The sequence below is a fragment of the Cryptomeria japonica genome, chromosome 11 (assembly GCF_030272615.1).
Source record: "Cryptomeria japonica chromosome 11, Sugi_1.0, whole genome shotgun sequence".
In the NCBI taxonomy this organism is placed as follows: domain Eukaryota; kingdom Viridiplantae; phylum Streptophyta; class Pinopsida; order Cupressales; family Cupressaceae; genus Cryptomeria; species Cryptomeria japonica.
The window spans coordinates 107,495,316-107,511,664 of NC_081415.1; the positions used below are offsets into that span (position 1 = coordinate 107,495,316).

General features: G+C 37.6%; 1 protein-coding gene across 1 annotated transcript in view; it reads left to right on the forward strand.

Moving 5' to 3' along the window:
• The first annotated feature begins 423 nt into the window (after positions 1 to 423).
• The window catches only part of LOC131860061 (putative leucine-rich repeat receptor-like serine/threonine-protein kinase At2g24130), a 97,084-nt gene continuing 81,158 nt past the window's right edge, over positions 424 to 16,349 (forward strand). The window contains exon 1 of the mRNA XM_059214412.1: positions 424 to 571. Within this exon, the coding sequence (XP_059070395.1) occupies positions 424 to 571 (148 nt within the window). The remainder of the gene's footprint in view (positions 572 to 16,349) is intronic.

Consider the following 16,349-nt stretch of genomic DNA (forward strand, 5'->3'; position numbering starts at 1 on the left):
TTCCATTCGATGAGTTCAGGGTGTATAATAGGCATTACTTCATCGATTAGATTAAGTGCGGGTGATGTATCAGTGAGGGTTAAGACGGTGTGGTGAAGGTCGTTGATAGTACTCTCCCTGTCAGAATCAGGCGTAGGATGAGACGTGGGGTCTGTGGAAGATGTTTCCAGCTCAGGTACCCAAGTGGTCTTTATCTGTGCTTCTCCGTAAACAGGGATGTCTTTGCGTGGTGGAGGTGGTGATGTGTCTTCCTCATCTGAAGTGTTAAGTTGCACTGAATCGAATTCCCACTCATGTGAGTCAATCTCTGAATCACTTTCCAGCATCCGATTGCTATACCATACTGGGACGTCTTTGGAGTTAAATACTGCAGGTGTGATTGGTTTATGTACTTTTGTGGTGATCGATGCTGCAGGAACCGTGATGGGGTTTAAAGGATTTGTTATTGGAAGTATCGGCAATGGTGACTCAGTGGTTTCTGCAGGAACTGCTGGTGCCATAGATGTCGTGGCGGGTTTTGATGCAGTTGCTACTGCTAATGGTACTTCTGGTGGTATTACTGGTTCATTTGGTGGGATGATTGGTATTGTAGATGGTTGTGGTGGAGTTGTGAGCCTCGATGGGGCCGTGGGGATAGTGTTTGATGGTGCTTTGATTATGAAAGGTGTCCTCTTTGCAGTAGGTGGGCACAATGGTGTATTGGGTTTTCCTTTGAATCTGAGTTTAGGAAGGACTTCTTTTTCAAAACCTAGGCCTGTATTACCTTTGGGCTTGAATTCTGGTAGCAGAGGTTCATGTCGTCCTTGTTTGCAGTATCCCAAAGCACTCTGACCATCATATCCCATTCTTTGCATAATGAGGAGGCCTTTTCCATATTGTTCCGTAGGAAGTGTAACTCGTGGTATGTCAGTGGTGATGGGATCTTTATAGATCCAGTCTACTAGGTCCTCATCTTGTGTTTCTTCCTCTTGACTCTTTCCAAGAATGAAAGGCGTCAAAGCACATGCGGGCGTGATCAGTGGTTGCTGGAGTAACTGCTGGGGTTTACCATGTGTTCTAGGAGAAATGGGCATTTGTCCCACACAAAAGAGCTGACTCAAGTTGTATTCTCCAGGACCTTCCTCTGTGACTTTCATCTTAAGCTTTTCTTGCTTGGGTATAGGAGTGTTTGAACTGGCAAGAGAGGCGGGACTTATATATGATGTAGAGGAAATGGCTTCCCTATTATTAGGAACAGTAATCTCTGGTTGATGGCTGATATTATGGCAAAATGCAAAGGGATTTGCATCGCCCAGGATTGTGATCTCTGCACCATTATGTGGGAACTTGATACATTGATGATAGGTAGATGGAACAGCTTGCATGGCATGTATCCAAGGTCTCCCTAATAATAGATTATATGGCAGAGGAAGGTCCAGAACCTGACAAATTATGTGCTTTACCACGGGGCCCACTCAGATTGGTAGTACCACAGCTCCTTTGGATGAACGCTCTGCATCATCATAGGCCTTGATGGTGATCTTCTTGCGAGGATCCACTGATTCTACTGCATAGCCCAATGCTGTGACCAACTGTAGTGTACAAATGTTTAGGCCTGCTCCATTATCAATCAAGACTCGCTTGATCCTGTGTTAGTTGACAAAGCCTTCAATGTGGAGTGAGGCGTTATGAGGTTGCTGGAAGGAAGAGTTATCACTTTCGGAAAAAGTGAGACAAGGTGATGACTTTAGACTTCCAACCATGGCTTGAAACTGGTCCGTATTTAAGTTTGCAGGGACTGACGCTTCTTGGAGTGCTTGATCCAAGATAGTTTTATGAGATGGTGACAGGCGTAATAGCTCTAAAATGGATATAAGTGCCGGCGTTTTGTCTAATTGTTCCACAAGATTGTACTGCTTTGGGATGGAGGTGGTGCCTTGTGGAGCTGCCTTGATGGTGACCTTGCCACGACGTGTAACAACATTGCAATTTGAGGTGGGATTTTTGAAGGTGATAGTTGCAATTTGTTCACTGGCATCATACAGGTGATTGACAGTGTAGTTATACGCAGCTTGCGTATAATCAGTGGTATCAGGACCTCATCTGGAAGTGGAAGGACCCCTTTGATCTTGTGATGGAAGTGGATTCTTGAACATCTGATGATCATTATTGGTTGTTTTTGGGTCATGTCCTTCAATTTCAATTTCTCCTCGGTCAATAAGATCCTGAATGAGATCTTTCAATCGATGACAATTACTTGTCTTATGTCCTCTTCCTTGATGGAATTCACAATGTTCAGTATCGCTCCACCATGCTGGTTTGACTTGAGGCTCATAATTTGATAACTTAGGTAGCGTGATCAAATTCTGAGAAATGAGTTGTCGCATCACTGTTTCAATGGGTTCCCCTAAGGGAGTGTATGTGCGTTTTTGTTTTTGTGGACGAGGTCTTGGTTCATCCTGAGACGTGATGCGACCTTGATTAGGAAGGACATTTGTGTTATTTTGAGGTGGAGGATTTTGTCCTGCAAACCGAACCACAGGTTGTGCATTTTGGACAGTCCGAGCATCCACAACTCCATCGTTAACGATATTCTTATTCTTGTTCCAGAAGTTCGGTTTATCGCTATTGAAGCGCGGGCGAGGACCATCTTTGGGTTCATTAAAGATTTTGATGAGTCCTTTTTTGATGAGTGCCCTTTCACATTTTATACCCTTGGTGATCATATCGTTAAAAGAATCGGTATCTTTGACATCCAGGTGAAATTCCATTTCTTCGTTTAAGTTGGAAATGAAAATTTCCACTAGTTCTCGTTCAGGTAACTGAAGAGAACGTCTGCTAGACATTTGGCGCCATCGTTGCAGGAATACTGAGAATAATTCACCTGGTTTTTGTTTGGTGTTACATAGATCAGCCATGGTGATGTCGCGTTCAATATTATAAGAGTAATGAGATAGGAACTTCTGGATGAGTTCCTCAAATGTTCTTATGCCACCTGGTAGTCGGGAAAACCATGATGTGGTTGTTCCTCCCAAGCTTTGGGGAAAAAGGCGCATTAAGTATGTGTCCTCATAAGCTACTTCAAGACAAGCAGAATGAAATTCTCGAACATGATCGCGGGGATCTCCCTTTCCTCTATATTTTTCGAATTTTGGTGTTTCGAACCCGCGTGGAAAGGGTGGCATATAAAGATTCCTGTCAAACGGATAGGGACAGATGTCGTTAAGTGAGAATTGATTGGTTTTAACACCACTATGAAGTTGTTGGGCGAGATTCTCAACTTGTTGCCGCAACATCTCTATTTCATTAGGAGGAGGAGGTGGTGGGTTACCTCGAGGGATGTTATATCTGATGGGATCTCTATGCCTTTCCTCCTCATGGCGACTTTGTCTTTCTGATGCTTGTCTTAATTGGGCAAGATCAAAGTCAGAGGGGAGTTTGGCTCCTTCTTGAGCAAGTCGTAAAAAGTGAGCATCCGCATTGCTCCTTAGTATTTCATCAAATAATCTGTTAAAATGAGGGTTATGCTGAACCCTTTCGATTGTTGAAGGAGTGGGCGTACTTGGGTTTTCATCATTCCCAGTTCCTCCAAGTGCTTCTTGAAATTCATCGAGGTTGTCCTCTTCTTCCTCAATTTCCATTTCTCGTTGCCTTGATCGTGATCGGGTTTGAGCCATTTTGTTTATAAGTTTGGTTTTGAAGTTGATTGAAAATGATGATGAGTTGGTGATGAAATGAAAAATTGATGGTCGGTGATTTGTGTTGTATGGGGATCTCTAGCACTTTTAAGGTAGATGTAACCGAAATTCCTTTCTTTGAATTGCTTGTTTGTTTGATAAGTTTGGATGTGATAAGGTGTAGAGAAATCTGAGATGTGTTACAGATTTTGACTACCTAGTAATGAGAGGATTCACTCATGAACTAGTTTTAACCTGTGTAGATGTGTCTCTTAGGATGAGCTTATCCTAGATGTAGAAACAATCTAAAAGTGATGTGATGTGTTTTGATTTCAAGCAATATCTAAAAAGGGATCTTGGGACAAGAACCTCTGAATGTTTTGAGAGTTTTGGGATAAATTGATGATGATGTATGAGTGGGATGATGGATGAAGATGTTTTCAACTTTCAATAAAAACTTTGTGTCACAAATGGGACAAACTCTTCTTCTTCCCTTTCAGGGGTTGGTGGCACTTCTCGAGCTGTGTTGTAGGTGATACAGATGTTTGGGAAGAAATTGGGATTAATCTTTCCTCCTTGATTCTTGTGATAACTCAGAGCTCTATATTGCATAAAAGCTCTGCGGTTTAATGATTCAGAATCAAATTCGTTTGTTTTACCTTGAAGGTATAGACGCATGCGATGTAGAAAGACTCTATGTGAGACAAAGATTTGTCGATTGATATAGAAGAATTTCCTCCTTTTGATTAAAGCTTTTGAGCTTAATGGTCTTCTTTTCAAGGTAATATTCTGATGACACTTCTTCTTTCGCAAGATGTGAAGAATGGTCATAAAAGTGGTGACTCTGTGTTGTTTGCACTTTGTTTTTGGTATTTTTGGTTGTGTTGACAGATGTTGGATGAGTACTTTGTTTTTGAAAGTGATTTTCTGATTTTTCTTTGACAAGAAAACAAAGCAAGCACACAAACACAAAATTGTAGCCTCAAAGGCACAAATGAGTATGGGTCTAGATCAACCCAATCCTTGGACTTGTTTTTGACCCTTCCTTTTGATTTATTTTTAAGGTGTAATTCCAAAGCCTGAAGTCGGCTTAATTTGCACTAGGTCTGTAAAACGAACACACTTCAAACACTCTTTATCCCTATGGTCAAATGGCCAGTTGTGATAAATTTAGCCCACATCTTGATATTTCTTTGACTTTGGTACTACATACCTTATGAATCCCGCCGTGGCAGGTAAGGATGTGATATACTAAGTCTTGCACGAGCATAACAAATAGATGATCCCTATGATGGGGGAGTCACCACTTTTATCAAGCCACAAGTGACTTTTCAAAAAGCTATGTTTCTACTCAAGGAAATATGTATGGTGAGTATCTTGGGAGCAAAACCTTCTATGCTCTTGCACTAAATTATACCTCAAATATTCTCAATCAATAGAACAGGTGGGCTACTACTTAAAAGTGTTTAGTCATGTTCGATGGCTTTGGACATAAGTTCATTCTGCAGTGACTCACTTAAGAGCCTTGTAACTGGTGGTGGGGCCCATTTGTCCTTTCGGCCAGTTACACTGTAGGAACAGCTATACCCAAGGCTACAGCTTTCGCTCTCACCTGATTTCTATAGCGGCTCGAAGGATTTACCGCTCGAGGTCGTTCCCAAGAGTATCGATCCCTTGGCAGGCCTCTCTTAAAAAGATAAAATTTTGAGTGTTACTAACACTTTTCTCTTGCACCTAGGACCACGAGAGCCAAGGGAGAGGATAGTGTGTGTTAGAAGTAGGACCACTCGACTGACTTTTTGTGCACAAGCGTGCCAAACACGTAATTCACTTGTTCTTTTTAATCCAGCATTTGCAAATGTGATCTAACTATTTGGAGATGTTGCTCCAACAGCCATGGTGTTCATTTTTAGCTTCAAAGCAATATGTTTTGTAATCTAGAATTGAGAAATCCTGGTCAACTTAATGAAAAACACGTTTTGCTTTGAAGGAAAATTTTTGTTTTTGCCAAAAATAAAGACAAGTGGATTGTTCTTTTTACTGCACCAAAAATTTGAAGTGTGGATTGTGATTTTTAAGTCTCAATTGATGCAAGAAAATGGAATTGTTTGGTTTTAAGCACCAAGTAAAGTGTGTTTCCTAACTTGCAAGAAAACAAATGTTTGAATTTTGTTGTTCTTTTTACCTTGCAAATAAAGAAAGATGAATTTTGTTTTAAGCACCAAAAACAAATTTGAGGTTCATTTTATGCACTCCAAAATGAGATGTGAGGTTTATTTTAACTTATGCAATAAGGGAAAAATGAATTCTTTTTAGCCAACTTTTTAAAGAAAGTAAAAAGAAAGATTTTTTTTTAGAGCATCTACTAACTCCTTTCCCTGCACACAAAAAGATTAGAACCTGCACCTGGTCAATAGTCAAAGCGTTAGTGTGGGCTTACACAAGCCTAAATGCTGATTTTGGGTTACAAAGCGAATTGGACAACACTCTGTCGCAATAGCGCTATTCTGCTTTTTTTTACAAAAGCGCTAATTAATACAATAGCGCTAGTCTGCGGTCGCAGAAGCGCTATTTTACACAGTAGCGCTAAAATAATAGAAAAATCCGGAAAGTCAAAAGCGCTAAAATAGTTGCAATAGCGCTAGAACTGTGACAAAGGCGCCAGAATGGAATCAATAGCGCTAAAACTTTTTCATTAGCGCTATTATATGGACAATAGCGCTAAAAGAAAATTTTGCAATAGCGCTAGAACGTGTTCAATAGCGCCGAAGCGCGACCTGTGTGGCAGTTTCAACAAGCAAAAATGTTAATTTTCAAAAACAACAATCAGAAGGTTGCGTGTTCGATTCACGTCGGGTTCACCAAATGATGCCCTCCTAAATGGCACAAGATTAGTCCAAGATCAATCAACACAAAAACACACAAACCATTAGTGTTAGTCAATCGAAAACTAATCTAAAAAGGCATACCAAAAGAGAGACTAAAAGCATGCAAGCATATTTAACTATCAAAGCAAACATGATGAGGCATCTCCAAATACCTCCTAACATACTCCTAGCTTCTTCTCCCTTGTTCCTCTCCTCTCCAAGTTCCAAAATAGTGTAGCTCTCAGCAGCTTTTTGCACTATGGATGCTTATGGAGGATTGAGATTTATAAAATAGCTCTAAACATGAAATGAAAAGCTATTTTTATGCTAAAATGATGTATTTGAACCAAAAGAAAAGATTTAGTTATGCTATGCTAAAATGTTCTCTAAAATGTCTATAGTCTAAATGCTTACAAGTTTTCAGGATCTGGATTATGAAGGAATGGACTCTATTTATAGGAAAAATGGAGCAATGGATGGCCAGGATTGAAAGGTTTAATCAAGGGTCAAGTTTGAAAGTTGGGAATCCATGTGCATAATTGACACCAATAAAATAGTGACAAGTGTCAACACAGGATTGGGTTGAAAGAAAGGGGTTGGAGGCATTGAATGCCTGAGAAGACTTCATGGTTATCCAAAGGCTAAGGGTCAAGCCTAAATTAGGATTACCCACTGGATTAGAAGTTAATCCAAGGATAAATCTTTGTGCAAATGATTAAGGGATAATCATGGTCAAAGCATTAATGACCTGATGAGACCCTTGGGTTGGGTAGAGGTTGAGTCAAAACAAATGTTTTAACCATGTGGGAGGGTTGAATTAACCATTAATGGTTATTGGAGACTTTGGGGATTAAGTGGTTGAAAGTTGGAAGCCTTTAATGGTTTTCAAAGACTTTGGGGTTTTTGGTGGTTGAAGGTTGAAAACCTTCAATGGTTATCCAAGACTTTGGGCCATTTGAGAAGTGACTCCATTTTGCTTAGGAATGTGACAATAATTAGGGGATGGATTAGGTTAATTAGGAAGAGGTTAGAAGAATCTAGAAGGGGATTAGATTTTGCAAGTGGATTTGGTGGGTGAGGGAAAATAGGATTTTATTAAAATAAAAATTCATTTATTTCAATAATGTGTGCAAGTTGCATTTGTAGGAAAATGCAAGTGGGGGGGATAATGATTTAAATAAATGTTTTATTTAATTTATTTAAAAGAGGAAAAGGGGGATTTAATTAAATAAATTGATTTTATTTATTTAATTGATGGGAATTTGATTTAATGAATTAATTAAAATAAATTGAATAATTTATTTAATTAATAGAAGAATGTTTGGAGATGAATTAATTAAATATTTATTTAATTAATTGGTGGCTAGTGGATTTTTAATCAAATAAATACGAAATATTCATTTAATTAAAATGGACAGATTTGTGTGACTACAATTATTATGACCATTTTACTGCAATATTTATATTTAAATTTAGACTATATTTAAATGATAAAATACCTAGAACAATCCTTGCCAAAATTATGTGCTCCCTCTTTATTGACATCCATGGAGGAATTTTATTGTTGATAACAAAAACAGGCCACACTGTGTAAACAGATTTCATCTCTCCAAATGGATTGACACCATTCCCTACCAATGAAAGCTCAAGATTACGAGGTTCTTCTTTAAAGTGTGGCCACTTTTCCTCTGTGTCCATAAATGTTGAACCATCCACAAGCATTCAAATAATGTCATCTCGACTTCTATTGCATGCATGGTAATCCATAAATTGTGCCAAGCTAGTGCACTTGAATAATCGTTGCATACGTGGAATAATGGGAATATAGAGAAGAACCTTGCAAGGAACCCGTTTTGTTATTTGATCTATTTGATATCTATTGATATAACATTCAGGTCATTTAGATCGAAATTCATGTTGTTTGTGATATATAATATGATCATTGGGACAAGCATCTATTGCTTAATACTCCATTCTAATATCTTTCATAAGGACAGATAATTCTCGGTATGAGTGAGGTAGAATATTTGATGATGGTAACAAAAATTCACCTATCAATCTACAACAAAAAAATATAATTTGTTAATCTAACAAATATTAATGGTACAACATGATTCATAGTTTATTATGACATATATGACATACCTTAACATACGTGACATTGTTATTCTAGATAAACCATTCATAACCTTCAAGTTCACCAACAACAATATAGCGGAGAGAAGAGTTGTCTACAAGCCTTCGTAAAGGGCCTCAGATGCCATCTCAAGTAGAGGGACATCATGAACAACATCAGGGTCATCTTCATCATCAAGATCAGCTACGCGAGTACTAAATGTGTCATGGATCAATGTATTTGTATCATCATCTTCAATTGTGTTTTCTGGCTCATGATCATCATCTTCCATGGGATCATTAGCTTTAGCTTCGATATTCACACCTCCATATCCGTCCACTTCAAAAACAATATTCTCCAAGTTGTGTTGATCCATACCATGTGCTCTGGGGTGCTCGACCTATATAAAATTGATAAACATAAATAAACCATGATCATGATCTCATCATCACATGATTTATTATGTATATAAATTGTTAAAATGATATAATGACAAACTTACCAATGGATGATAATCATGTCCACCTTCAATGTGACCATGCAACCTACAATGTTTTTTACTTTTTTGATTAGAAGTCTTCTAGTCTTTAACCCCTTACAAATTTTTTAGGGACAAGAACATTTTCCACCACCTTTTCTTTTCAAGTTAGACCACAATCTAGCAATGGTCTCCTTATTTTGTTGTTCGCTGATATTGTTTGACATGGTCTTTCTTCACAGGAAAGAAAATCGGGCTATAGAACTAGTTATATAGAAGTTGAAATGTTACTTATGAAATCATGTTTCAGTATATTATACCAAATTAAATTATTTGAAAATAGAAATTATCATCATTGAACCAAAACCATTTAACTCTTCTTTTTCATCTCAAAACATATCTAATGGCTTTGTGGTATGCAATCCTTGTATAATATATCAAGTTGACTAATGTCTAATTGGGGTAATCCATGAGTGTCTAATGTGAATTCATTAACCTAAACATTGGAGAGACCTTATCTGACTTGCCTAATAAATGTGGTTGTTCTCCTAATATGAAATACTGAGTTCTACCCTTGCCTTTGCATCAAAATTCTCACATCATGTTTCTTCAAGAAAACAAACTAATATGAATTGAGCCATCACCATGAGGATAGGGTCAAGTGTCATGGAAACTAATCAGAATACATGAAGACAGGGCTCACACATAAGTGTTGGCTCTCAACAATGCCACACTTCCAAAATTGTCAGTCTCAAGACTTCCCCTATTGGGTGAGCACTCATTGATGGCCAAAAGGCCAAATCAATATATGTAGGCTTCTAACTCCTAACTCTAGGCTAGGAGGACCCTACACAAGGTCTATGAACACTCACTTGGTATTACAATAGAAAGAGCCTTCCTCTAGAACTTTGTTTGCAACGCACACATCAATATTGGTAAAAATTGTTATGATGGATGGTCTATTAGGATGGTAAATAAAATGCTTATTCTTTTTCCACCCTTTGAAACTACAACAAGGTATTTGACTTGGCAGGGTCACATCATTTTACCAACAAACATTAGGCAATTCAACCTTTTTCCTTTTCAATGCACTTTTATTGTCTTTCATTGGTTTTCTTAGTCCGATACATAGGGATATCACACCTTTCATGGCATCATCTCTTGCACCTTCCAATATGTAGTCCTTTCATATTTTAGGTGCATACACACTATGTTGTTGTTAAGTATTGATCTAGTCTTAAGATATCTCATGACTCTATTACATGTCCACACTTGGGTTTACAAAAACAACTCTATCAAAACAAAAACAATACCACTAGTAAAACTATGACTGTGACAATTAATACCCTTAGGACAGGCATAGAAATTTAATCTATTTCATTTGGTTTTTATCAACAAACCCTTCTAAAGGTTGCATAGGGTCCCCTCACCTCTCTCTCTATCATCAACCACTTCAAAATACCAATCACTTGCTCTTCCCACAAAATTCTTCCCTGATATGATACATAGCATGAAAAAAGGTCTTCCCACACATTTGGGTGAATTTATATGCATGGGAGACCAAACTATACATTATTTACTCCTCTCGGTAAACACTAGGCAGGGTTTTGACATTTTTTGAAAAAACTATGATATCTAATTTAAAACACAATGAAATTAAATGCCATAAATAGAAAAAATGAAGCTAACTCACTTCTCTACCACATCCAATTGACTTCCCATCAAATTATGATGATTTTCACAATGAAAAATGAAGAGAATCAGACCAAAATGTCAAAAAATAAACATAAAACCCCAATTTCATTAAGAAAAACTCTTGGATGGCATGCAAAAGGCCTATTTATTCCCATCCAATTGGGTTACAACCTAAAACCACCATAAACTAACTTTCCAACTATATTTTTAAGAAGTTTCTACAAGAAATGCAAAAGTTGTCAGGGCAATATGACAACTTTTTTCCCAATGGACCTCAAACTTTCACAATTAGGTCTCTATTTGTTGTTAGAATGCAATCTATGACTAAGTATTAGAGGATCTTACTAACTTGGGTATCATTCTTTAATGTGTCTCTGACATGACTCCTAGTAACTATATAAGGATCTTACTAGTCCTAGATCTATGCCTTATCTTTTTGATATGGTTCCTAGTGAGAATATATGAATCTTACTAGTTGTAAATGTCATAACTTTGTGTTTTGCATGGTCCATATGTGTTACCAATTTTACTCATATTACTTACTTTATACTTCCCTTTTATCTCAATATTGTAGATTGACAATATCATAGGTCTTGGGAGCTACCACCTTTCCAAACTTGTAGCCATCTTCTTGGTGAAAGAAAATTTGGTTTCTTCATATTTTCCCAGGAGTACATGAGCATAATTTCATACTCTTTCTAAGAGTGGGCTAAATATTGTATCATAAGTTGTATCTCTTTAAAAATATACACTAGGTTTGGACTCAATTTAAGTGGTTGTGCCTTGGTTTGACAATGTTTCCATAAATTTGGTTCATTCCCTTATTCATGATGTTCCTCATGGCTCATTTTTATAGGACTAGGGTCTTAGGAACCCTTATTCATGGAAATTGGACTTAAAATCTGAAAGATGAATGTTGGATTTGCAAGTAGTAGGAATTTCCTCTCCAAATTTGGACTTTTGCAAAAGTTCAATTTGAAAAGGTGCAAGGACCATCCATATAAGGTCCATCTTGAAAATTAAATGATAATACCATCCATGCATATTAAATGATATAGTCAAGTAATAAAGAAGGAAAACCATTTCTTGAAGTCGTCAAATGATTTTAAAGATCCACAATAGTCCACTAAATACAATTCACTAAAAAATAAAACAAAGTATGCTACAAGATAGTGGGTAAGATGCAAGGAATGAAGTTAAATAGACAATAAAAACCATGAAGATTACCAAGTCAAAAGGAGTAGCTATGACCTCTTAGGTGTTTTTTCACTTGCATAAATTAGACTTCTTAAGGATAGAAACACATGTAGATAGTAGTATGAAGTCTTTTTGATGATTTTTGAAGTAGTTGAAGGAATGGCTTATTTTAGTTATATCTAACCCAAGACAATTTCAACTCAAAGTAAGGAATAAAACCATATGTCCTATAAGTTTGGGAAGCTAATTGAGTAGCTGGATAAGGTAGAGCATCACTATAGGGTAGTCTTGAGACTCTTTTAACTCAATTAGAACATGTACCAAGTATCTAGGAGCTTACGAAGCCAATTCAACTATATTTCAAGTGAAAATGCAACAAAAGGAGTAAAAGCTTTGAATACACCTCAAAAACCACTCCTAGGTGGCCAAGTAGGTGGAAATAGTCATTTACAACATTTTTTTCTTCATAGATGCAGCCCTATATTCTCTTTATTAATTGAGATGAGATATAGGACTCCTAGGGCTTAGTTCATCTTAGTTCTTTAAATTCTATGCCAATTGTTGTAACTAAAAAAATTCTTACAGCAAGAGATACTATTTAATATCATTTAAGGTTGTAGTAGTGCAAAGAACATCAATATGATAGAGAAGGGATGAAGAAGTTAGGGACCTTGAAATTATATATCAGAACTATGATACAACTAGCTGGGATAGAATTTCCCCCTCATTGGGATAGACATTTGACTCCTATTAGGATAGCTGAACAAAGCCAAAGAAGGTGGATAAAGACAAGGGCAAGAAGGTTAATGAACAGGGAGATTTTGAAGAGGAAGAAAAGAACCAGAAAGATCGACCAAAAGAAAATGAAGAAGATTAAGATGTGTAACCTAGTTTGATGTTTTATCTAGTTTTGGACTTGAAAATTATTTATGCCTTGACAATATTTTATGTTTTATGGCTCATGGAAACTCCCAACACTTATAAAATCATCAAACCAAACACTAAATACTTGATAAGGCACTGAATATAAAATAGATTGATTAATTAATACTATTTGGTATGAATTCCTTTGTATATAATAGAATGGATGTTGGATTAATGAATATACTTCTACACACTAATCATTGATAAATACATTATTGACGGTTATGTTATTACCCAGTTCAGTATCGATCTAATCTTATTGGGGAAGCATCTTGTGATCAAACCACAAGGTCTCACTGCTGATTAGTCTATTGTTACTAGGGTTCACCCTCTAATTTGTGAAAATTTGCAACTTATTTATTTTATGCTAAGTATATGTCTGATAGTTTTCCTCTTTCATACGATTGAATACTTCCAACCATGGTAGAAGGGAAGTAGGGTTGAAAGAGTGGTACGGTGATGGTTCTATGTGGTCAAAGGGTTACAAAGCATACTACCCTTGGGCATAGAGGATATGGATTCTACAGAAACCTATTGTAACCTTTTTCCTCTGTCATGGTAAACATTCAAATCCAAAATTTTGAAATCCCTCATCCAAACATTATGCAAATCTGAAATTCCTAATGCAAATTATAAGCAAATATTATGCAAATCCAAAATTATTCAAATGCAAAGATTCAATTAATGAAGGTGGAGATTAAACAATTCTGTATAGTATGCAAATCCGAAATGAAAGTGAAGTTCACCAATTTCTCATATTGTCCAAATCCAAAGTGAAGGTGAATATCCTACCTCTAATGGTGACTATGTCATTTTATCTTGCCAAGGGTTGAGCTCGACGTGTAAGCCTGCACGGGATTGAATGCAACACAAATGACTTGCCCTCTTTTTTCTTTTCTTTTAAGTAATTCCCGTTGCCGTCAAAATTTTGATGAATGCGGGTACTTTTTCAAAAAAAAATCAAATTTGGTCACAATATACCTTTTCCATCAGAAACCTCCATCAGAATTCTAGACCAAATGTATTAGTGCCAGGAGGAGGTATTGCAGATGCTCACTTCAGTGCTTGGGAGGCCAGTTGGATCCTCAATGCAAACCTTGGGGAGAAAGGTAATGACTTTTTCCTATATCTGTGTTGAAATTGATCTTGGTAAGCCCCTGCCATATGCTATAGATATGTGTGTGGGTTCTTATTCTTGGGTGCATCAGTTGGAATATGAGACTTTACCATTTTGTTGTCATCTGTGTCATGAGTATGGTCATTTGCAGCACAAGTATCCTAGGAGAGACATGAGGAAGATACCTTTAACATATTTGAAGCCTTGGATGACCTTACCCAACAGAAGGTGAACCCACGGTTACTTATTTTGGATCAGGGTGCGTTAGGGTTGGTCCTTGATAGTGTGAATTGGGACTCTATGCAAGCTCTACAAGTAATTGGGAGTCAGCAAATGGAGATGGATCAACTAGTAGTGGCTCAGTTAGGGCCCATTTCTGGTGCTGAGGTGAAGTTGGCTAGGGGGACTGGTTCTCCTATAGCTCAAAAATTGGAACCTTCTGGGGTCAAAACTAAGAAGATCGCCTTACATTTGGGTCTTCATCAAAAGGACATAAAGAAAGGACCAACAGAGAAGATTTGAAAGTTTGGCAGAAAAGAGGATTTGGATAAGATCAAATTGATGGGGAAGAATTTGGTTGATTTAGGGTCAGTAAAGACTCTAGATTATCATTTTTCCAATCCCTCGAAATGATTGTGCTACCATGGAATGTGAGGAGCTTGAATAGTGGCCCTAGACAAAAACTTGTTTGGGAGTTGATAAGGAGTCATTCTCTTGATGTCCTTTTCTTGCAGGAAACAAAACTTTGTGTGGAAAGTATGTTGGATTTGGTGCCAAAGCTATGGGGGAGAAGCTAGTGTCCGTGTATTGGGGTAGTTGGCTTCTCTGGAGGGGTGGCCTATCTTTGGAACCCCTTGAGGATTCATCCTATTTGGTGGGTTGCCTCCAGATCTTCATTATGGTGGGTTGCCTCTAGTCTTGAGACTGGGGAATATATCTTGTTTACTAACATTTATGACCCCACTGATCTCTAGGGTAAGCAGAAATTATGGTCTCATATTTCTTGTATGCGAAGGTTGTTCCCTTTTCATCCTTGGATTATGGTAGGTGATTTCAATCCCATCGTTGAGCTAAGTGAGAAGAAGGGTGGTGTTATAAGATTGGAACCTTCTTCTTTCCTTTTTCGAGATTGTTTATCATCTTTGCATCTCATTGATATTAAGCCTTGTAATGGTTTGTTCACTTGGAACAACATGAGGGTTTGGGATTATTGGATTGCGGAGAGGTTGGATCGCTTTCTGGTTTCTATTTTTTGGGTTGGTGGGGGGTGGTCCACATATTCTAAGATTCTTAACTGGAGAGGGTTGGACCACTGGCCCATTAAGACGGTATCTTCTTCTGCTCAAGTCACTCACTCTCCTTAATTCAAATTCCAGCTTATGTGGTTACAAGATCCTTCTCTACAGAATCATGTAGCAGAGTGGTGCAGGAAAGGGAGGCTAGCCTTTGGCACTGTTATGTACACTTTTTCCAAGTAAATGTAATTTGTTAAGTTTCAGCTTAAACAATGGAACCGCTTGTATTTCAATAACATTTTTCATGCTCAAAAAGTTGCTGAAATAGTGTTGAATGGCATCACTAGTGAAATTAGAGAGCATGGTTTCTCTAAAGCCTTTCTCAAGGAGTAAGAAAGGGATGTCAAGGCTTTAAAAGAATGGGAGCTTAGGGAGGAAATATACTGGAAACAAATAGCTCATATTGACTAGGTTCAAGTGGGGGACAAGAATACTGCTTTCTTCTTCAATTCAGTGAAAGCAACAAGAAATGGAAATTCCATTCTTGTTCTAGTCAATGATAGAGGTGAGCAGTTTTTATCCTTGCAGGACATTTACAGGGAGTGTTTATAGTATTTTCGGTCCCTCTTCAGCAAGGATCCTTAGGGGGACTCAGAAGAGGAGAATCAAGTTCTTGATTGCATTCCTTCTGTAGTTACTAGGGCGATGAATGAGCAACTTATGGGTCCTATTTTGCTAGAAGAACTCAAGAGGATTGTTTTTCACATGAGGAAGGGAAAATCTCCTGGACTAGATGGGTTTCTGGTTGAAATCTTTCAAGATTTCTGGGATATTATTGATAACTCAATGATGAGAAAATAGTACCAAACTAATACTGAGAGGGGGGGGTGAATCAGTACAGACAAAATATAGTGCTAAACTAGTTATATAGCAATTACCCCAAATGACTAGCAAATAGTGACACCGGTTTGAAACAGAGTGCAATCAGTAAAACCCAGAACAACTAAAACAATCATAAACTGGTTACTCTCTTAGCTTTCCACTCAACTCAGAACTACACTACC